Below are 24479 nucleotides of genomic sequence, written 5' to 3' on the forward strand. Positions count from 1 at the left end.
AAAGGCTAAAAGTATTATCAATTATTACAGCTTTTGTAACCCTTCATTTTCAGATGTCCAGCCTCTTAAATTTATTCTTTATCCTCTAGAAATTCCTCGAGAATTTTCTACATATTTCTGGTAATTACAAGTCAGAAGGCAAACACAGGTTGCAGTGGTCACAATAAGGTTGACTAGAGGACAATTTTCTCCCAAACAACAAAAATAATTGCTTTAATAAAACAAATAAAGTATGAGTTACAGCTGTCACATACATATGTGCACATACATCTGTATATTTTTTTCAGACAGCATTGTCTGGAAATCTTTCTAGTCTATTCAGGATTTGAATGTCCAATTTTCCACCCAAAGCTGCATTCGCTGTGCTTTTACAGGCTTGGCTTGAAGCCTATTATTTGCTCTTTATGTTTCCAACCACTCTTGGCTTCCTTTGACTTTTTCCTCTGACTTAATTGGTATTTGTACTGGTCCTCCTAGCACTGACAAACTCCATCTATAAATCAGCAATAATTTTATACTTTTTAGATCGTTATTGAAAATGTCTAATGCCATTAGACCTCTTACAGAATACCTCTGAAAACACAGCTGTTTAATAATTATTTCCTTTGATAGCTATTTTTGAGGTCTGTTGTTATCCAGGTCTTAATCCCTTAGCTCATTCTTTGCTGGAGAGTCATAGGGAAACTTTTGTAATCAGAACATCAGAACTGCATTTATTGCTGTGGATAAGTTTAGACACGGGAGATATTAATATTTACTGTTTTCAATCACATTTGCCATCTCTGAAAAATAAAACAAGTGCAAGTAATTAGTTGGAAAACAGATCAGATAAAGTTTCAGTTGTCTTCCCAGCTCTACAGTCACAATCGACTCTGTTGCTATCAAATACCAACCAAGGAGATGAGTTCTTCCAGGTCCCCTTTTGTGAGGTGCTTCCTAACGATCAGGGAAGTCAGGCTTTAGAAGTCTTAACTTAAAGCCTAGATTTATTCAATATTCACTCAGTTATTAAGAATACCTTCCCCCGCCACCCCGAATTTCAGTGAACCTCCAGACTTATTTGACAAAGTAAATCAAGAAGATAATGTTAATAGTGATAACACTCGTAAGGCAAAATGCGGTCTGTTTTTTTTCCAAATGAGAATCAGGCTTGTTTGACAACTATTTTGTTAAGTCAGCTGACTTACTTTGTAAACAAAAAAATCCTTCAAGAAACCAAGAACAAATTAAAAGATCTACCAGTACTTGAAATACTCCTCCCTCACCTCCCTTATAAATGCATTTTCTACCCAAATGCCAAAACCAAAAGGAACATATTCCTTGAAGTTCTTGTTGCAAACTCTTGCAGGTGGGACTATCTCCTTTCTAGGATGCAGATTAATATGTTTACTTGAGGGGACCACATGAACTCCCAGGCTTGCTTCCATCTGGGATGAATAATTTCCTTTTTGATCCATTCATTCACATTATCCATTTTGATAGTGCTGTCAATTTCTATAATATTATTCTAAAAGCTACTTTAGTAAGTCTTATCCTTTACAAAAACAAGAGAACACGATCAAACTGGCTATTAAAACTTGATTATTGGGGAGACCTCTCTCTCTATTTTAATGATATAAAACTAAATTGGCAATAGATCTCTAGGCTACCCACCATCATACTGCTGAGATATTGGGTCAACAACAGCATCCTTCCCATTGCCTGGGATATCCCTAGTGTTTTATGCTAGTTTATTAAAAATTAACATCATTGAGCATAGATCTTCTCAGTAAGTACTTGGCATATTTAATTTCAAATTGTTTTAAAAAAAACTTTGTTTCCCCTAAAAATGTTAATCTACAAAACAGGCTACTTAGTTGTAACACTTCCATGAAATATTCCTTTATGTGAAAATTTCTTTTTCCCTCAAACACGAAAAAAATCTATAAGCAACACTTCTGTGGGGTTTTTTTTCTGCATCATTAAAATCTTACTCTCTCCATCTCTGCAATGATTATGCAACTGCTAGATATACATTATTTTGTTCCTAAGACATACAGAATGCCTCCTTTGAATTGTGCTTGGTCCTGTTAACTTTAGATTTTTTTTCCCTGACATCTTTGCTTTCTCTAGAGAGTCTTCCAGCATTCGCAGCCTGTATTTTCCATCAGGTGTTTCCCATTTCCTCTTTTCCCACTTCCGTTTCATTAATGCTTGTGTTATAATAACTTCTATTTACTGCCTTGACTACCTGAGTAAACTAGCCAGTCACCCTCATTCTTGTTTTTGGAGTGCTGGCCAGTACATATTCTTAAAATTCACAATCTTCATTCATATTCCTTTACCTTTTTTTTTTTCCATCAGATTTTTTTCCATCCTTTGTTCCAGCGTGGAGCAGTGATAATCTCTGGTCCACAGAGAGCAGTCATCCAACAGCAGTGATTAATTCATCATTTATATAGAGCTCCAAACCAGACTTATTACCTCTTGTTCACTTCAGTAGCTTTTTTGTTAAAACCTATACATTTTAGAATGTTCACTGCTTTTTACTGCTGTCTGCATGAGATCAGCATCATGTTTTCCCCAGACTGAAGACCCCCATGTATATTTTTCAGTAACATATATTTTTTGGACTATGTCACACTTTCTGCCCAAGAAAGTACTCATACCGATTACTGTTGCTCTGTAGCACCCCAAGCAGAATTTCTTCCTTGGTCGTAATAGCATATTGGTCCAAATTTTAAGGCAGAGCTGACAGTATCAGTATTTAAAATTCAAGGCAGAGCTGACAGTATCAGTATTTAAAATATGGTCTTCCTAAAACTGAAAAGTAGGATTTTAAACCTGTTTGGTACAGTCCCCAAGGCTCCCAGGAAACAGGCCTCCCACTGAAACACTCCCTACTAATTCCTTTCTGATGAAAGGATGTGCCCTTGGTGTGCCCTCATGCATCATTTCAAGGTGGAAACTTTTATACTAGCTCAGAGATACTGCCTGTCCTGGACTCCCCCGTGTTGAACCTATTGATTGCTGCCTCTGGAACGCATACTGCGAGAGGTGTTTTCAAAAACACTGCCTTGTGTTTTCTTCTCCCACGCACAAGAAACACAGTTTCTTGCTATTCATTGCACCAATTTTCATTAGGCAAGACAACCTGCATTTTCTGCAGGTCAGCCCATTCCTATACCATCACCACCTCTCCTGTGATTAGCTTGAACACTGCCAGTTTTCTTCAGTTTCCTTCTGTCTCTTTAAATCACACTTTCTAAAAGAAGGCTTATTTGGTCCTCTTCGCTAAATCAGTTCCTCTCTGTGATTACTCACCTCACTAGAAAAGGGATCTCTGTTCATGCATTACATTTCATTTTTGGAACGAAACTTTAAAAGACTGGTTTCAAAGCTATTCTTATCTCCTTCCTCAGCAAAGGCAAATTATTTCTAAATTTCCAGCTTCACACATGACTGCATAAACTAATGAGCTAACCTTCTCCTTCTGCCAGTCTTTGCTTTAAATTTTGGTGTACATCAGACTGTGAAAACACTTCTTTCACTCAAATGCCATTCATTACATTCTATGTAGTTAAAAACTTGGAGAGGTCTAGTTTACCACGTCATTTATTAAAAAAAAAAAAAGAAACAAAACATATTTTGATTATTTGTTGTCATAACAATGATAAATGAGAGACTTTCACCTGGTAATGAATAAGAAATTATCAAAATAGTAGAAACTATTATCCCTAAGCTCCTCACTCAACTTAAAAGCTAAGTTTCTGCCCAGGTCTTTTTTTCCCAGTTTACTGGTTCTCGCCTATTTGTTGGAGCCCCTGCTTTGTGTTTAAAGCCCCGCACACAGCCAGCAGTATGGAGAGATGGTCCGTATTGCAGAAGTTGCTGTAAACAGAGGGTGAGGCACCCAGATAGACAAAAGCTGATACTAAACTAGGAAATGTTTCTGCCAAGCGTTGTATGACTAGTGCTGCTACGTGCACCATGCCAACTGATTATAAAAGGAAAACCCTAGCATAAGACGTATCTCGTGGAAAAATTACTGTGCAATACGCATCTCCAGCTAGCGCCGAGTCCCTCCCCGATGCCCATGACCGCAGATGAGGCGAGAGGGTTTCCCAGGATGCCAAGTGGGGAATCCCCCTCTCCCTTGCGCTCTCCCGAGCCGGTTCTGGCCCTGAGCCCACGCACTGAGAGCCCCCCGTGTACAGCAATTATTCCAGCCTCAGAGCTACCACTTTCTACCGCGGTTTTCTAACAGCCAATACTTCCGCTGAGTTTTTGCTGTTTTTTTCCCTCTCTTCGTCCTTTGAGTGCGGTTCTCGGCGCCACAGGAGCTCGGCCCCGGCCCCGCAGACAGCGCGGGTTGCAGCCGGGAACTCACCGCCAGCTCTTCCCCTGCGCGGCGAGGGAGGGAATCCCTCGCACTGACGCGGCCAAACTTCTGCTAGACGCCGGCGCGGAGCCTTCACTCCCGCCCGCCCCGCTGCACCGCCCGGGGACGCGCCAGCCCGCGGCCACCTCCAGCTTCCCCCGAGCGGCCGGGCCCCCTCCCAGGCACCCCGGTCACAAGCGGACAATGTCCCATCAGAAACGACCAGGAGTGCAAAGGGTTGAGGTTGATGTCGCCTGGGGGAGGACTGCGGCAAGGCGGCACCCACCCAGGGGAGCCCCAGCCGCGGAGCCTTCGCCCACCACCGGCAGCGCTCCGCGGGCGCGCAGAGAGGGACACACCACCCAGGGATGCCGCAGCCGCAGGTCCCTCCTGACTGGCGAAGCTCAAGGAGCTCCTCATGAATATGCACAGCCCCCCCCGAGAGCCGGCCGCGGGATGACCCCCTCCCGGGGGCGCCCCGCCGAGCCCTGCCTCCCCTCCGCGTCCCCTCGCCGGGGGCCAGGGCTGCTTTTGGAGGTGAGCGCGTCGCTTCTGTCCTTACCCTTTGGCTCGTCCATCAGTACCGGTGCTCGCTCCCTCCTCCCTCTCTCTCCTCTTCTTCCTCTCTCAGCCTCTGCCGGCTGAGCTGCCTTAGTGAGAGGTGCTCATGAAAATGGGCGCTTTAGTGGTCCATAGCAGTGGGAGGGGTTAGTTTAACTCTAAATGGCTCAATCCATCTAATTTGCACGCTGACCTTCTGCTTTCCTTAAAGCACAGATGACCTCCGACTCGCCGCGTTACTAGGGCCTTGGGCTCCTCCGGCGGGTCGGAGGGTGCCAGGCGGACGGGGGGAGCGGTGTGTGCCCGGAGGACTAGCACTGGAGGCGGTCGCTGGCTCCACTGGGGCCGTGGTCTGAAGCAGGGTTGTATCGCTGGCTGCGGGGGGCAGATGTCATTTTTGCTGCAGAGAGAGTGTTTGGTCAGTTGTCTTTTTTTTTTTTTTTTTTTTTTTTTTAAGTTGTGAAAGACTTTGTGAGGTACATAAGGAGAGCTGTCCTCAGAAGAGATCATCTCCTTTGTTTCTAGATGTGAATTCCAGCCCACAGAAAGGAAAACAAACAACCAAAACCACAAACAACAACTACCAACCAAACAACAAAACCATGAAAATACATAAATTTGGAATAACTGCTGACAAGTCACCACCTGCACCTACCTGCCCTACAAAACAAGCTTGTGCCCCTAGCTGCATCTCCTGGGGAACTTCAGGAAAGAGTCAATTTTTGACTACTTGTCAGGAAGGCCTGAAGGGACACTGCCCACCCATCCCATCCTCATTGTCTTTTACCCCTGCAGAGTCCCTGTGCACCACCCAGGTTGACTCCACACAAACAAGAAATATAGGACAGCACTGGAGGAGTCTCAGCAACTTCTGTCCACAGCCTCTGACATTCAGGCCCTATCCAGGCACCACACATCACCCCACAGTCCCACCTTGCATCTGTCAGCCTCTGGCTCCAAAGGAAGTTGCCAACCACCACTATTCTTTCATTCATTCTCAGGTGTGGCTACCAGCTTCCCAGCCCCTGGGGCTCTTCCATCTCCCCACACACCTTCCCCACTTATCACCCAGAGAGTAAAGTCGCTGAAGCACAGGCTGCCACCACCACCTGCAGCCAGCTGCCATGTTCTGCCTGTGCCAGAGCCTGCTCACATCTCATAGGTGTCACTTTTGCCACCTCACCCTCCTGCTTCTGGGGCTTGTCTTTGCAGCTGGACAAATGGACACACTGCCCTGCAGCTGGAAACCATCCAGCTTCCAGAGATCTTGACCCAGGGAGAAGTAGGAAGAGCAGGTCCTGCAGGCTGATGTGAGAACCACAGCTGCACAGATTTATCAACGATGCTATTGCCTTTTTCTTTTTTTTTTTTTTTTTTTTAAACAATGCTGGTAGAAGTACTTGTGCTTATGTACCAATCACACTGACTTCTGCAAAGAACACTTACTGGTAGAATGTCATCACAAGAAATAAAATAATTATAGAAAATTGCCACATTAAATGAATTAAATCCTGTTGAAATTTAGTTTTTAAAAACATATAGTTGTGATTTAGGATTATGAGATGGCTGTGTTTAGACTCTGTCTCTACAGCTAGAAAACAAGCGGCTCAGTCAGATGGGCTTATTGAAGAGCTCATTTAAGGGATAAGGAAAGTAAATTTAACAAGTAGAAGACAGATAGACAGATAGGAAAAAGATAGACATGACTCCAAGCCACATCTAACACCTCTCATGGAGGTGTTAGACACCTCTAAACTGACCTATTTAAACTCGATTAAATTTGTTTGTGTACCTGACAAACTACAATAAGCTCTTTCATACAAGTCTGCCAGCAGCAGTTTTGTGTTTGTTTCTTCTTTTGTCTGAGGAAGTTCAGCTTTAAACAGAGACAGGTGAAGCCTTTATGGGGAAGGATGGGCCATCATTAATCACTGACCATGACACTCATACTCGCATTTTCACACAAGAGGAAGCTTCACCTGAAGTGTAAGGGCCCTACAGGGACAGGTTGCTATGAACCATGACCATTATGGTCTGCTAACACCTAAAAACATCCAGGTCTTCCACTGGGGAATAGCTGCAGGGAATAGATGAATTGAAAATTATCTCCTTTAAGCAATTGACTGACAAACACATTAATAGTATTTTGCAGGTACAGGAGCAGAGAACAATGTTACATGCAACTTTGCAGCCATTCAGTTTAGGTGTAAGAGATGGTGATAAAACAAACTTTCCCCTTTTGGCTGCGACAAAGAAGGGGAAGGGTGGACGTTGTAGCCTCATGTGACATGAAAAGCAGACTTCCTCTTCCATGGAGTCAGATCCAGATTTTTTTCAGAGCAGTTTGGTTCTGCCTGCTGATCCTCCTGCCTTTGGGCAAGCCTCTGACTGCGACCTGGAAGCGAGCAAAAGGCGATTCTGTGTTGCAGTCATTTCCATAAGAACACAAAACAAGAAAAAAAAAGCAGCCCTGGAGGCAGGCGTTTGTGCTCAGATAAGGCTCCAGACAGTGTGAGGAGGAAGCTTGAAAACACACACACAAAAAAAGAGGAAACCAAAGAACTCAGGATGTAGTTTCCACACATCTTGAGCAGTGGGTAAGAATAGCAAAACAGAGTAACGCCACTCTTCTACTCCTAGGACACAAGCAAGCATCCTGTGCAGCTTTAGAGGAACAAAATGTCTTAAATATCCATTTTCTTCATAGCTATAGTAAGAGCTTAGTCTCAATCAACTCGCTTCTCTAAGTTTACACAAGTCCTGTGTGTGTTTGCATGTGTCTAAAAATATGAAACCTTATGGATGTCAAGAATTTGCTGTTTTGCAGACAAGGTATGCTGCTTTTGGGACTCAGGAAAGAAGCAAGAGTGGGTGAGCACCAGAACATGTTAGCTCCATTTCCACCAAACAGGAGACAGAAAGTACTAAGGTGATAAGGCTGGAATCCAGGGCCAGAACCTCTTGGCCTCTTGGATTTAGGATGGAGAAAGGAAACAGGCACAGGAAGAGAGTCAGGGAGCCTGGGAACAAACCTACAGGCATTAGAAACATAACTAGCTTGTTTCCACAGAAAGAATTAGCATGAAAATATCTGAAATACTTTAAACAGAAACAGGCCATCCCATCACCAATCTCAAGAACATTATTGAAGTCATCTGTGTCTTTGTTTGCTTAGGGTCAAGGCCTGGGGGTATGCACATTCAGATGACGACATATCACTGTCGGTGTGTTTGATCAACAGAGTGACAGCTTCAAAAGACTTTGTGCGTAAACATTGGCCTTAGCAGAGAGAGGCTGAATGTTCCTCAGGCTTTCCTAGACATTTGGCCCCAGCGGTGCTGGTTCATGTTCCCACCTCCCAGCTGGCTGTCCTGGGAAGGGGACGCAGCAGGTACCCAGCCCTCCATCCCAGCATCTCTGCAACATGTCTTAAACACTGAAGGTCTCCAGAAAGACAGAACACATTTAATTGCTGGGACCAGAGGGAGCAGAATTCCCTACAAAGGGAGGTTGATCCAATTGATTAGTACAGCTTCCTTCTGGAAAGGAAGGCAAGAGAAGAGAGGCCAGGCATTAGAAAATCACAAGCAGCCAAAAGTGCTAATGATGCCAAGATTATTTTTTTCCAGCTTTCAGCTCCTCGGCACACCCATTGCACATTGCAATCACCTCAGGCTTGACAGTTTTCACAATACAATAGGCCAAGTCCTCCCCACATTTCCAAGTTCTTCTGCAATATCTGAAGTTCAAATGCTTAATTTAGAAAAACAAAACACTTCCTTTGCAAAAAGTAAACATCTTGGATGACCCCCGAAGAAACAAATAAACAAGAAACACTATTTGTCTGTGTGCACTGAGCACTGTTTTTAAAGAATGCAATTCTTTGAAAAAGGACAAATTACTTTTGGTATTTAGGTAAATATATATATATATATATATATATATAAAACCTTCAGCTTCATCTTCCTGCAAACAAGCATTGCTCCTTAGCCTTAAACTTATGAAGTGCATTATCTATAAAAATGACTTAAGCTTCTTTCCTTCATCTTAGTTCCTTGTCTTGGTTTCCATATTTGCAACCTTCTCAGAGGATGCCACTATGCTGTCTTTATACCAATATTCACAGATCTTGTCACCCAAAACCTGTGTATCACCTCTAAGACACTTTTACTGCATTTCTTTCTCACCATTTTTTAGTCATCAGCAAACAACACTATATCCTCTATCATTCTGTTCCAATGCAAGTCCCTTTGATTTCTTTGCAGCTTCTTGCATCACACTGTATCTATATTGCTGGTTCCTCTTTCACTTTAATGTAATTTCCTCAGAGATCCTGATACTATTTTGTTTTGAAGAATGCAGAAATAGAAAACAACCATCTAGCTCATTTGTTACTCAGCCACTAGCTTTGTCATCATCTCTAATGGCTGTTTTCTTCTCCATTCATGTTAAAGTTGCAGAACCTTTGCCCATCTCTATTTTTGTGATACAGGGGTCATAGTGCTCAGATAACACTTCTGCAGACCAACCCGTTAAGCAGTTATTTACTGTGGTTTTTTTTTTGTTTGTTTTTTTTTCGTTTTGTTTGTTGTTTTTTTTTTTTTTGTGATCGTACAAAACTGATAATGCAAGTAATTATGTTCATTGAAGCTGAAAAAAAAAAAGAGCTCCTGCTTTTGTTTGTAGAGGTGAATCATTTCTGTAGTTAATTTGTTAGGTTTGTTCCTCTAAGCAGTCACAGCTATTGGAGGCAAATTGTATTTTTACAAAATAAATGAAACAAGTTAACGCCGTTATTGTTAAAAATCCACAGAACTTCAGCAATACATGCAAACGAGTTCCCACACTCGGTCTCAGAATAACAGAAGCCACATGAATGATGGGCACTGAAATGGCATTTGAAAGGAACAGTAACAAACACCATAAAATGCCAAACTAGATTACATATTCATTAGCAAGCTATCAGGTGCAACTCTAACAGGCTTGCAATACCAAACTCTATTAGTTAAACAGATTTTCAATGATATTATCTCATAATATCATTAAAGATTCTATAATTGCCTTTATTTACATTTACAGAGATACATAAACATACTAAAAGCAAAGCCAATTAGTCTTCGTAAGCTCTATACTTACTGAAAAAAAAAGTATATCCTAAAAAGTTAACATGTCATATTGTTCATTGTTCAAGTACTAGTTAACAACACACCTGTTGCTCTTTCTGCCCAGGTTATTTCATGCACCTGATATTTTACCCATGTCAGCTATAAATATTCTAAACCGAATCCCAGAGGCTCTTTAATTTGCCCAATAGTTTTTTAAAACCATCACAGTCCCAAACATAGGCAACTCCCTGCCTTTTAAGTCTGTTGCTCAGATCATTAGTCACCATACTTAGGCAGCACATCAACACTGCCCTGCTGGCAACAGAGCTCTTGTTTTTTCTTCTAAGCAACTGGGAACAGAGCTAGGCAAAACTGTTATTATTGGTTTTCAGCAAATACACTAGTGGTGGTGGTTATTCAGATGCCTTTGAACTTTTATTCTTATGGTTTGCATCTTTTAGTACCTTCCTGTTGTTTTACCTGACAGGAATGGCAGACAATAATGGCTTGCCAAAGCAAAAATTCTCGAGTTTCTGGTGTTCCCACAGAGCAGGAAGCCCTTTTTGGCTACACAGGACAGAGCTCTTCGGAGCAGCCAACAGCCACCTTTATCTCTTAAATCTCACTTTTCATGTCATGGGGTCACAAAATACAAGAAAGGAGAATTGTGAAGTAAAATATGTGAGGCTTATGGAAAGGTTCCATTAACAGAAAGAAAGAAAAAAAAAAAACCACAAAAATATCCTCAAAGTTCTAAGAGGATATAACAAGAAAAAAAATAAAGAAGTGTAAGAAAAATCAGTATTAAATATAACATGAATTGATAAGGGAAGACAGTGAGCACCAGTTGTCCTGTCTAATGAACAGAACTTCAAAATACCTCCAAAACTTAGTCAATTACAGAAAGAAAATAAGAAAGATAAATTAGCAACATGCATATAGGCCCTGAATAATTGCTATTTTAAGGCTAGAGAATGGATACAGGTTTATTACCAGCTCGTCTATATGGTTTTATGACAAAAATTATTTTTTGTCCTGTTAAATCTTAATTTATCATGTAACACATTGGTAGCTAAAACACAATAAATATACAAAATGCCTTAAAGTAGCTACTTTCAAAAAAGAAATGCATGTATTTAGATCAGATAAAGTCACTCAATTTTAATATTTCTTCAAAAGGATAAAACTAGACAGAATGTGGAAAATATGCATAAAATGAAAAAGAGTAACTTTAAAATAAATACTTTTTTCTACGTCTGAATTCAGCCTGACTACCCACTACCCACTCACCCTCTGTTAAGTGATTTGTTCTTTAATAACTGAGCATCTGCAGAAGAAAACCAGTGGCAGCACAGAGACATTGTCCATCAGATGTCACTCAATCAATAGCAGAAGAGACTGCATCCATCCAGCAAGAATATCTGAAGACACTGGCGAAAAGGGAGATGCCTTAGCTGCCCAAGTATCTAATTTGCATATGTTAACCATAAATATACCCATAATAATTCAGCCCACCTGCTTTGCTATGTTCTAGAAGCATAACATGTTCTTCCTACAGAGCTACAGAAAGCAGGTTTTGCTTTGAGAAACGGAATCATACAATCATTTTAGTTGGAAGAGACCCTTAAGATCATCAAGTCCAACCATAACCTAACTCTAACACTAAACCATGTCCTTAAGAACATCATCATTTTGTGTTGGACTATATATTATCCTTTACCAATAGGGAAATCACTAAATCTTTACAACTGCGAAAACCTGCTGGCCTCTTTACACTCCACCTCATTTCAGTATATGCCTGTGCTGAGTTTACGCATGTCCATGAGCATCACAGAGAACTATCTATAGAGATGTGAGTTCTCAGATATTTTTGGATTCTCACTATGAGGTTTTTCCTCCATGTGAATTTATGTATGCCTTACATGACTTTGGATACAAGCATTTCAGTGTGGTCATCTTTATTTAGTCTCTGGAAACTTTCATGTTCTCTTTTTTAGTTTCACACTTCAATAGACTGACAAAATTGGGAAGAAAAGGGACAGACTTCAAAAATCATCCTGAACTTTAGAAAGTGGTAGATCTTCGTTTACTGGTGATTGATATTTATTACCTCCACAGGTTCTAGTATATTGGCTTTATATAAAAGTCTTCACACCATTTCAATTCTCCTTGAATTCACAGACAGTATTAAGTAACTATGTTTAAAGCAAGACTTTTTTTTTTTAATACACTTGCATTAGTTTATAAATTTGGGAAAGAGGTTAAGCCTGTTTATTTCTACCTGCATCAAGCTCCATACTCAATCCTAAATTTTGAAACTTGTAATTTTATGAAAAACAGAATTTGTGCATATATTAACAAAGGAGAATCAGTTCAGGGTGCACAGATTGATGTATATCAACTGCATCACAGAAGTGGCTTTCCAACCCTTCTGTTTCTCTCAGTGGACTTTCCTTTTCCACCACCGACTCCAAGTGATTAACTTCAGGACTGCATTCCTTGCCCAGTCTTTATCTGTAATAAAGGTGCAGATCTGGCCCCTTACTAAATATGGCTGTATAATTTCAAATCACATGTACCTTTTTCTCCTTGAGCTGTTCTATACACTGAAATACACTGAAATTCATGCTTTAATCATTCAGCAGCATCCTTCATCCACATTTTCCATGAACACAACTCCAACTTGGCATCCAGTTTCAATTGTCATTTGTATTGTCAGCATTCTCAATACATTTGTATTGTCAGTATATTCTCAGTGCCTTCACCTATTTAGATCTGTAAGTATATTCTTATACAACAGTCTTGGCTGTAGAAATAGCCTTTCTACATGTCTCAGCATCAGATGGTTAAGTCTTCAAACTAGAAGTATTTTTTTTCTGAAGTTAAATATCTCAGTACCTCTCATTCTGTTATTACAGCATAAATTCTTCAAACCTTCCACCTGACTATGAGAGCACCAACAGATAATTGACTTCATAGAATTTATTTAAACTGTTTTCTACTACACTTATTTCAGATTCGGTTATTTTCATATATACTGGGTAATACTGAAATAACTATTCTGGTATTTCCCCAAAGCATCCTTTGGAAAAAGTTACAAGGGAGATGAACATCTGTGGATAGGTATGGAGAAAGATAAATTCAGGTCTGAAAAGTATTCCCAGCTGAAAAGATTCATGGAAGACTAGATAAATATGCTTGAGTGTCTTTTTAAGGAATTCCTGCATGAGGTTTTTTTTTTTTTTCCAAGGAAAGTATCACATTTCAAATGCTCTTGCACAACACACTTTCTGGCACTCACAAATCAGGTACCTTAACTAGCTTAGTTATAAATTAGCAGGCTCTGAAATAACTTATTTGCAGACAAGACCCTGATTGTACAGTGTCAGCCTTTCCCAAGCATGCTCACTATGCTTGGAATAAGGAATTAGCAACCTATTCAGACCTTGCCGGTGATATTTTCAGCAGATATTCCATTCTATGGCAACAATCAGATCCATGAAGCAGAAAGCTTGTACCTCGCTGGCAGTCCCAGGTGACGCTCAGGTAAGGAGGGTGGCAGAGCTGGAGCAGGACCAGTCCTGCTCTGGGAGGGAAGCAGAGCCAGAGACAGGACATCAGCTGCACAGCTCAAGACCTGCTGCACCCAGAGAGGCACAGATAGCTGCTGATGGTCAAAAGAATCATTTGTGAGCAGATATTAGTTTTAAAACTCTGCAGAGCAATTATCTGATGGCTGCCACAGTCTTACTGTCATACATTTAGGATAGCGGTTCTTTTGTCTGGATCAGAAGCTTCCATCAGGTCTTCATGTGACCTAGCCCTGATGGAATTAAATAAACTTAAAATAAAACATCAGAAAAAAAATCATGTTATTAGCCTTCTGTGAAACTGTTTGAACTGAGAGGCACACCAGTTACATTCATTTTGTGGTTTTCAGTCTACTAAAAAGACTTCAAAGCAAGAAAATCTGAAAACTTAATTCAAGGAATAATTCTAGTTTCAAACCTGTTAGGGAATGTCAACTTTCCAACATCTTAACTCAGATTTCAAATTTCTGATTTCAGGGTTACATGGTGCTTCTTTCTCTAAATTGATAGCTGGTCTTTTAACACCTGTGGGTCATCAAGCAAAATTTTAGGGCCAACACTAAAAGCTGCAAAAGAAATTAACTGCCTATAGAAGTGACTGATTTATCTTCTGCTGTTCATTCTCACATGAAGCAGACTTCCTCTAAACTCAGCTATGCCTGCTGGAACAACATTGCATCGCAGAAAGTCTAACATGCTAAAAATATATTCTGTAGGTATAATCTTAATTATGCCTAGGTTAAAAAGATTTTGTAACCTTGGAGATAGAAAACAGTGTAGAAATGATTATTTTTAGCATCAAGAAACTTTTCCAAGCAACAATACCACACAGTGTAAAAATATAACAGGTCAGTACACTTTGGAGATTTCAGATGTTTCATCCTCTTATGGCTAAAATACAGTGCTGTTAATCTAAGCTATATTACCCTGGAACTTTTTTTTTTTTCAGATTTATACTCCATATTACTAAAGAAATTACATAAACATACAAACATGTACGGGAACTTTAAGCATAACCTCTTTACAAACTGAGCCTGACTCAATGAAAATGGAGTTTTTCCACTTGCTTTCAAGACAACCATCCACTGTTTAAAATTTATTTTGCAATATAAGAGCAGAAATCCTAAGCAACAGTCTGAACTCAAGCTGAAGATGATAGAAATTTCTCCAGGTTTGCGGTATACTCCTCATAACTTAAAGTCCTCAGGCTGTAATCACAGACAAACATGGTCTCAGCAAGAGCACTATGGGATCAGAAATCCACATCATTTGGTTCTGTTGAATCATATTAGTATATTGACAGTCCCCTCCACTCTCTTGGTTTCTCCTCTTACAAATATGCCAAGCTGGTCTGCTGGAGCAAACCCCACTCCATCTCCTCACTGGGTACCGACTGTGTGTGACCGTAGGAGGAAATAATTGAAAGTACTGTGTGAGCAATTATCTGTTAATAACAGCTTACTTATATTAATAGCAGCTTCATGCAATTATTCTAATATCAGCAGAGAGAATCACCCTGAGTTGATGTTCTATCAGGGAAATGCACCCCATGGTGATACTTGTCTAAGTTTCTTTAGCTATGAAAAACACACAGAAAAGTTTCCCGTCTCAGAGAAAATGAAATTTTGAGTTTCAATTCTTAGTGACAAAGCCTACATGAAAGTTTATACACTGAAGATTCATTAATAAGTTTTACCAGAAGGACGTATGTGTATATCAGTCATTAATATCCAACATTTCCCAAAATGCTCAAATTTCTCATGGGCTCATTTCCTTCATGTAACAACAGCTCTCATGTGCTGAACATGTGCTCAGATTTCTTAGCCATAAAGGACAGGTCATGCTCTCCTCCACCAAAAATCAGTGTAAGCAGACAGAGAAAGACTGAGCAGCCCCAGAAAACGCAGGGGTCAGCTCCTCCCTGGAGCTGTGCTGCTGTGCACTGCTGCAGTAACTGGCACACGCTTTACCATTGTAAGAAAACAGACTTCAAGACAGCTCAGTTTAAATGCAGGCAAAATTAATACTTAACATAGGAACAATAGGGTTCTTTGTGGCAGGAAAAATGTTTTTTCCTCTGAGTGCTGGCAGATTAGCCCCAGTCTATTCTGCTTCTCTTTTGCCCTGACTGTTTTTCATTATTATTATTATTACTTTAATACTCTGTTTTAAAGAACAGTCTGGAATCCAGGAAATACAGCATTACTTACCACTGTGATACAGGCCTGCCTAGCAGTACAAAATAGGAAAACGCATTCTCCCAAAGCGGCCTCCTGTTTAAACTCACAGAACTCCTAGAATAACTGATGGGGGCTACATTAGCATGTACAAACACAAACCCTGCCAACCTCAAGCTGTTAGTCTTTTCTTATGTAGTTCCCATTGCCATCCTTCAGCTCCTGCCTCAGCATTCATTTTTCTTTCATTTTTTGATGTTTCACTTTACTCCCTTCCTCCCTCTGTTGGTTGCTCTTTCCCTTTTAACTACTCCTCTTTCTCACTTCCTATTAATTCTTCTTTTAATACAAATATTTATCTTTTCATATTTTTTACATAAGGCTTTTTCATCTTAGTTGTTAACTGTTTCTTTTATCTGAAAAGGATTTACGGCATCTCCCATTTGTTATAATTGACGTGCCTTTCTGTGTAATAAATTCTGAATGAAATGCTGCTAAACTAATTTAAAGCATAAAAGCTTGTTTTACTTCAGAAAAACAGTAAGAACATTGCTTTAAATTGTTCACAGATATAAGACCGTAAGTTAAAGATGACAGCATTTACAGTATAGTGATCAAAGTATTGCATAATTTATGCAGTAGTCTATCATCACTGCTCTAAATGACTGCCAGTAACTGAGACCTTGCAAGCATTTTGTGCATATTTAATATACATACCTTTCAAAACATGATAACGACAGCAGCAATGGACAGCTACGACAAGCTGAAGATCTACTGCATGATGCATTCATTTGTGAGAAGTGTCATTTCTCTCAATTTCTTATGCAGCAAGACTTATACAAAATTCATTTAAAAACTGCTTTGATGAAATGGTATTGGTCACCTGCAGAAAGCTAGCCTTTACAGTATTTAGTTTTTAGAGTATTTGCTAATAAATCACAGAATCACACTCATTTAAACTATAGAATACTGTTCTTATCCTCACTAATAATTAATTCTCTATTTGCAGAAGACAATTGCAGCTGTTGTTTTTTGTATTTTTTCACTTTTTTTCCTTATCTTTTTTCACCCTCAGGTGTGAAACTAAGTTCTGCAGATTGACACTATTTCCAGCTGACTGTCTGGAAATTCCTGGGATCCAGGAATGGCAAAATGCAGGAATGCAGCACTTACATTAAAATTATTTATTTAAACACACATCTGCATAAGTCTCCCAATAAATGAGCATTCTACTGAAAATCTTCCAGTTGATTTTCTTTACCTCTTCCTAATGGAAAATGGCTATTCATGATATATCTGTTAAGTCTGATTTAATAAAGGCAACTTCACCCCTACCATTATTTTATCGGAGGAAAGGACAGGTCCCTTCACTTGTAACAACTATTACCTCTCCAGGCTCACCCAGTTCTGCTCGCAATCCCTTTTTTACCATTTTGCTTTCATTTCAGTATATTTTTCCATGTAGCCTTCTATACCTTTAGCATCCTTGTGAATCCATCAGCAAAGCAACTCTTGAATAAATCATCTTCCTTGAGTCCTTCTTTAAATTAGCATTTTAAAAAGGAAATCTATAAACCCATCTTACACACTGAGGAACTGTTAATGTGACTATACCAAAAAAAAAAAAAAGAAAAAGCAAGGAGCAGATAAGCATCAAAAGAAATCCTGTAATGCAAAATAGTAATGCCAACCAGCCAAACACCATCCCTCAGGCACTTCTCACTGTGTCCTGATTTTGCTCCCTCAACTGCAATTCAAAAAATCTGAGTTCAAGAGCAATTTGGGACTTCAGCCAAAATCCAGCACAATAGTAAAATAATACTGGTCATTCAGGCTAGAATTGGAAACTGGAAACAAATGGCAGCCAAGTCACCTCTTTGAGTGCCACCACATAGGACACCAACCGCATTAACTGTGATGCTGCATGCTTGCAGCAACTAAGCAGGTGAACACAGATTACTGTTGAAACAAACATTTAAAAGACATGAGATTCATTAAGGTTCAGAGACAGTTTATGTAAAAAATATTCCTGCTGTCTGGTTCAAGATTCTTAAAAGCTTAAAAAAAAAAAAACCCTACAAGGTTATTCTGTTCTTTGATTGCCTGTTCTTTTAGTCTCCTAATTCAGGGTGTCTATAGGTCTTATCTGCTCCGCAGCAGAGATAAACACAACAAAGATCATGGCCCAGAAGGTGCAGTAGAATATTGCAACTTGTTGCAACATGACCACATGGCTCCATCAGGACTCTTGTCTTTTTTCAAACCAAGGTGGAGTTGGGATGGTATTTGAGAGGCCTGCCCAAAGCATAGTGCTTCCAGGATTGCCTGTACCTCCCTCAGCTGTCTGCAGCCATTTAAAGCCTCACCATCACCAACACATTCTTTGTTTCGATCAGATAGGCATTTATGTGATTTCTTTGAAAGAAAGAAGTGTCTTTTCAGAATTTAAATGACTTCTCAGGGAAACTCAGACAGGGCCCTGTCCAAGGCTGTGCAAGAGCAACTGTGCACTGAAGAGGTGGAAGTATAATTATGCAATATACCCCTATGGGCTGTACTGATGAGGGGATGCAAGTGTTGTACAGCTCACCCACCACAAGCACCATGTCCCTCACTGCCAGATGATCCCAGCCAGACCTCATCTTGGGCCACTGAGCACTCACGGGTTAACAGTTACAGCTCAATGTTCTTCTGCAATGGGGTTACAGTACTAGACTTGACATAGCCTAAAGCATCCCAGAAGCAGTTTGGTCCATGTCCTTGGGCAACTCTGTGCTGCAAAGCCCTCTTAGGCTGAGGGCTGCCCTGCAGGTTGGCCAAGTGAGCAGTGCAAATGGTCAGAAATGCATGGGAGGCATCTATCCAGACATTTTGTCTGTTTTATTTTGTGCCATTGTCTGCTTCCAAAGGAACTGTTCCAAATAAACATTCTCTACATTTGTAAACACTATCTGATGTGCTCTTGATGTAAGCCCCATGACAAAGCAGTAAGAGCTTCTTCCATCCTGGTCACCCCAGTCAGCAGCAGCGCAGCAGCCTCAAGGATGACATGACACTCCTGTCCCTTTACATGCATTTTTAAAGTTAGATTTGGCCTTGTGTGAACTATGGAAACATTCTGGGTCTATCTGTCCTCTGATCTAGTCCTCTCCAATAACCTGCACTCAAGTTCATTGCCTAAAGTTGATGTAGGTTAAAACTGGCCAGCTGGAGAGGTGATATTTGGCTTGGTGGTTTCTGAATGTGGAAGTTAACGAGTATAATAAAAGAGAACCAAACCAAAACAAACTTGCTTTGAGTTTCTCTGATTTACTTGTGAAAAGCAACCAGTTTGTGTTACATGAAGTTTACTTTACCCTCTAAAATCTTTTTATTTGTCATAGAATTTTCCACTATTATCATCACATTTCAGGGCTGCATTTGGTAGTTCCTAAGAGGCTTAGTGCTTTTGTGTCACACACTGGGAATTATTTTGTTTACTGTATTACCCTAAAATACCTCAAAAATAGAATTACTTAAGCTTAAAAGCATCACTCTCTGATTTGAAAGGAAACTAAGTGATAAATATTTCCTCCCTCTGCCCCCAGCAAATGGAAAGTAATTTAAATAAGTTATAGCTGCACATACAAAGACATAAGAAATATTTCAGGAATTTTACTGCAAATATGATCTGATTTTCTTTAAGGAGATGATGGTAAAAGTAAACAAAAAAGCTGTTGGAAATGAAACCGCTTCCTAATCTATCCAAACTTAAACAGTGGGGTGACATAAGACTTTGAGAGAGGTGATTAGCAGAAACTTCCACATAAAGCATTTCTAGATAGAGTGAAACCTGGTATTTTGAGATATTTAAAAAAACCCCCAAACATGTTGGTAGTTGAATTGTAACTTACCACTTTGTGGTGCAAGATTTGTTTAGCTCATATATTCAAAACTTCTTCGTGTGCTGTGCTAAAATACAAATTTTCCATGAAAACGTAGTAAAACTAATATGTGCATTTATATGGCGATCACACTGCAGAAACAGGAACATAAGTGCTCATAGTTTTAACTTTTTTTCCATTCTAGATGCTAGAATATGAACATTGCAGACTGAACAGAATAACAAAGCTCACTTAAAGTAAGAGTGTCCAGCGATGTTCAGGTAAGACTGTCAGCACTGAGGCACCAATTTAGAGTGCCATGGTGACATTGGGCTTGTCAGTTAAAAATAAAAACTATTCCACATAAATATATTTTTCAGTAATAATTTTTTGACTTAAAAATGAAATTGTTTCACCAGTACATTAGTTTAAATAGTGTAAGGTTTTGTGAAAGCATTTGCTCTAGCAAGTGATTTTAATCTTGTTCCTGACATGCAAACCACCCTCCAGCCTCCAGTAGAGAGCTCTCCCGGTATGGAGACACTTGGCACAACTCTACCAGGAGCCTAATGGAAAGGCTTTGAGATCTTCAGTCTCTTAACTCCATGTGGTGGATCAGTAATTCCACTTCTTAAACACAACTTGGCCAGCACAAACAGCATTGGCACTTGCAACACTTTGCTTATGTGGTGTACAGATGCAGAAATATTGCTAAAGACCTGGTTTAAAGCTAACAATACAAACAAATATTGATTACATGCAAGTACTTTTAAAAACGTTAACATTATTCCTAGTCTGTTCTCTTTGGTCTGTGAACTTTATAACTGTACAACTCCCAGTGTGCTCCCAATATGCTGTGTTTACCTTTACACACAGTAAAAATGTACTGCTTGTGTATTTAAATTCAATCCATACTTAGGAAAAAACCAAAAATCTTTGTCCCAGTAACAAATCTAGATCAGGTTGGCAAAAGTCTTAAAAAAAATCTTTGTAGGTTTGAAGCAAATGTCTATTTAAGATTTAACAACAATTATTTAACATTCAATTTAAGTTTAATTGAAAGTATTTAAGCAAATAAATAGGTCCTCTGAGATTAATTAAATAAAAAGTTTCTTCGCAAGGGTTAAATTTCTTGGTGTATTTCCAGGCAGCAGTTCTATTGCTTGGAATTTTCACTTACATTAGATCACTGCAGGAAATGGTCAATGCATGGCCTGAACAGTCATTGTAGCATACTTTGTCTACTCAAGTTTATTATACCGATTTACCAGTTTCTAGTATTAATCATTGTCCCAAGTTCCCTTCAAAATAAACAAATACAAATGCACTGTTTCATTCAACTTGAACACTTACAAGTGTGTATTACAAAAGAACCGAATTCTATTACATAGTAGAGATGCTATCATGGAAAGAAATTACTCACTAATGAAATGACTTCTATGGTGAAGCTCCTGTAAGGAGTAGTTTAATTTCAAGGGGTGTCTACTAAAATCAATACAATGGAATTAATTTTAATACAGGCAGAAAGATTCATTTCAGTTTTTTCATTTGAAGTTCAAGAAAATTTTAACAACACATTAACTGGTTTTACTGCAGAACTAAGCCAGATTTTCCTATGGAGCTTACAATGACAGAAATCCCACTCTGAACTACCCAAACACCCATCAACATTCAAACAAGCGGAATTATTCAGGTAATACAGAGAGAGCTCATTAGATAAGGGGTAGGTGCACATAGCTACAAGGAAATACTTATATAAAGCTACTGACTGAAATCAGTCATTGCACCTGTAAATAACATTGTCTATAAGCAGAACTCAGTCAATACTGTAAAGAAAGATTAAAATTTCATGTTAGTCCACATGTTTTCAACATCAGTCTGTAGTTCTTAAACAACTTCATGTCAGAAGCTCAATGTCTGTCCTGCTCCTACAGGTTTATCAACCATTTTAAACAAAGGTGTGGCAGTGCTTTATATAAACCATATACATTGCATGAGCTGGTTACATCTGCCAGCTTGCTGACGTCAGACTCTTCATGGCTACCAAGTCAGCAAAACCCTTGTATCCAACCAGGTCCTTAGGAAAAACTTCTTCCTTAAAAGCCAAAACAATAAGTCTTCTTCTGGGGTTGGAATTGTCAGCCCTGGTAATAATCCACACACACACTGCCTTTGCCAATCTTTCTAATGACTTCACTTTTAAAATTGTTATTACAGCTACTACTGTATGCACCTCACCTGAATTAGGTCTGCAACCAGCATGAGCCCATATCCCAGGCTAGGAGACCACAAGACGAATGCACGTTTGTTCTACAAGATGAGAAGAGCTGCTGAAGCAGAAGAGGGTTTGAAGATGGTACCACACTGCCACCCGCAGCAGGAACAGCAAATAATCATTAATACAAACATTTTCCTCTCAAAAAAAAAAATCCAGATGATCTTGATTTTGCTTTGAGTAATAACCCATCTCCTATCCGCTGTGTGCGTCATTACTATAAGCATCATTGCACTTATAGGAAATAAAAATATGAAGTACCTGCACCAGTAAAATTTACTGTGCTCTGCTTAGGTTCCTCTTGAGTATGGCAAGACAAGAGGTACTGATGAACTGATAAGGGTTTGAGATATCTTTTTCCATAGATACACAGTGACCGAAAACAAGTCAGAACTGCCTGATTTGTCTTTTTCCCATTGTATAAACCTACAGAAACACCGATATTGTATAGTATATTTTGATTTTAAAATATTACACTAGATGTTTTTCCGACATAATGTACACTTTAGAAATCATTATCTTCTCTACTTTAGATACCATACATAATTTTACTTTTAAGATAACTCTTGAATCATTTCAGCAGATCACCAGATAATGTTTTAATTAAAGTATTTATCTTGGATTCAACTGTGATTTCTCTTTCACTTAATTATGTGCTGACATCTGTAAAGAAGCACAAAACCTGCAATTTTGGAAGCATTAAGTAATAGCTTTCACTTATTTCAAGGTCAGTTTATTTTTCTTTTTCCTACCTATAGTCTGTATAGTTCCCTAAACAATTATTTGATTTCAGGGCACAAAATAGCACCTACACAGACCCAATTTCCTGTACATACTTATGTCTGTTTCGCTCTGTAATGAAGATTAGAGACTTCAGTAAAACACAGTCATATATGTAACAGTGTCAAATAGCTGTAATCTATGAAACAGGGTGTGATATCACAAAATTTGTCTGAACTCACACTTTTTTCCTGTATTTCTGTCTGAAACTGCTTAGAAAAAAAATATCCCATAAGAAAATGTGCATAACTGGTAAAATAGAATTGCAGCTTGGGCCAAGCCCCTCAAATTCCATATTTGTATTATATTGTAAACTTGTATTAAAATACTCTAAATGGTGTTTCCTTAAAATTTACTATTTTATTAGTACATTATGGCAGTAGATGAACTAATTTGAACAATTTTTATTCACCAAAAGCAGACATTATTCCATATTCTGTTTCACTTCCAGGAGGCAAAATTTCAAATTTCTGGACTTGCAGCTACCCCAAATATTGTTATATGTTTCAGTATGACAGAAACCAAACCGTGGAAGAACATCTATTGCAGAACTGATTAACTAAGGTTGTTAAAAAGTTACCTTATTTACCTTTTTGCTGTATAAAGTGTAATAGCTACTTCTATTTTATTTTAATTTTTAGTAAAATTCCTGAAAAGTTTTTACTTCAGAGGCAAACCCAATGCTCTTCCTCAAATTCTTCAAATATCAGCACATCAGCTATTAAAGTTATGACATTTAATTCTGCATTGTCACCAGACTACACATGTATAATCATATTGTCGTTACAGAGCTGACAAAGACTTAACGATTTTATTTCACTGTTAAAAGTAATTAACTCTGCAGCTTTGAATTCTTTTTCAATTTCACTGGTTAGGGAAATAAAGTGTATGATATTATCACATACATGCTGTTATATTAGCCTGTGGGTTCCCAGCTAACTACTTTTGATTTTATTTATTAGTCTCAGGTTTGACACATAATTAGTCTCATATATATTGAATTATCCAAATTTTCATCCAAATAAACATGGGAAGATCAGATCTTTTAGCATAGATCAGATCTACCTTCTTAGAAGAAAGGCAGAATCCTGAACTGAACCCTATCTGGACCTAAAGAGCCCAAGCTCCACAAGAGAAATGATGATGCTTCACGTCATAGGACAAAGCATCAGCCCAGACGCCCTTTAAGACACTGGAGATTACAACCATGGGGTAAATACAAGAACAGGGTTTTCATAGTATTCCTCCTCATAAATTACACATTACATACAATTCCTGTTTACCCGCTATTTACTGTCAAGCCCACAACTTCGGCCCAAATATGTCAGTTTTCCAGGCTCCCCATTCATTGCAGAGCCATGGTATTTCTATGGCCTTGGAATTAGACTGTCAAATTTACTGTATACAGCCTTATTACTCTGCTTTATCAGAGATCAGTATAAAACATACCAGGAGATTAATAATAATTGCATAACTTCAAGCATTAAAGGATGATTTCTAAGTGAAATTCCAAGCCTGCAGTATAATACATTTAAAGACCAGAGAAGAATAATGCAGGACAGAAGTAGGGTTATAGAATAACAAAACCCAAAATAATAAAAACCAAGCTAAAAAGATTAGCATTTGGGAGACACTTAAACCACACAAGACAGTGTTATTTTGACGCTCTGAGCCTCAGCACTTCACATTCCAAGAACTGTTCATTTAGTGGGTTTGAACTGAATTCTTTGAGTTCATTAAAAGTGACATTGAACATAATTCATTCCCA

At 39.1% G+C, this 24479-nt stretch overlaps 2 protein-coding genes across 10 annotated transcripts in view; one reads left to right on the top strand and one right to left on the bottom strand.

The window, feature by feature from the left end:
• Positions 1 to 24479, bottom strand: part of ENTPD1 (ectonucleoside triphosphate diphosphohydrolase 1) — a 55815-nt gene that overhangs the window by 27216 nt on the left and 4120 nt on the right. For 3 of the 7 annotated variants that reach the window (XM_065067242.1, XM_065067243.1, XM_021293810.2), the window contains exon 1: positions 4923 to 5321. The exons of 3 other annotated variants lie outside the window; for them this stretch is intronic. In XM_065067242.1, the coding sequence (XP_064923314.1) occupies positions 4923 to 4938 (16 nt within the window). In that variant the 5' untranslated portion in view covers positions 4939 to 5321. Of the gene's footprint in view, positions 1 to 4922; positions 5328 to 24479 lie in introns of those variants that run through there. One more of the 7 variants, XM_065067241.1, reaches the window with a different exon arrangement.
• LOC102095212 (gamma-aminobutyric acid receptor subunit pi) overlaps positions 1 to 24479 on the top strand; it is a 92540-nt gene that overhangs the window by 6075 nt on the left and 61986 nt on the right. The window contains exons 1-2 of one of the 3 annotated variants that reach the window (XM_021293814.2): positions 4270 to 4897; positions 19862 to 19937. The gene's annotated coding sequence lies outside the window, so the exon portion shown is untranslated. Of the gene's footprint in view, positions 1 to 4269; positions 4898 to 13118; positions 13573 to 19861; positions 19938 to 24479 lie in introns of those variants that run through there. The other 2 variants (XM_021293813.2, XM_021293812.2) reach the window with 2 other exon arrangements.

Source organism: Columba livia, chromosome 6 (assembly GCF_036013475.1).
Source record: "Columba livia isolate bColLiv1 breed racing homer chromosome 6, bColLiv1.pat.W.v2, whole genome shotgun sequence".
Classification (NCBI taxonomy): Eukaryota; Metazoa; Chordata; class Aves; order Columbiformes; family Columbidae; genus Columba; species Columba livia.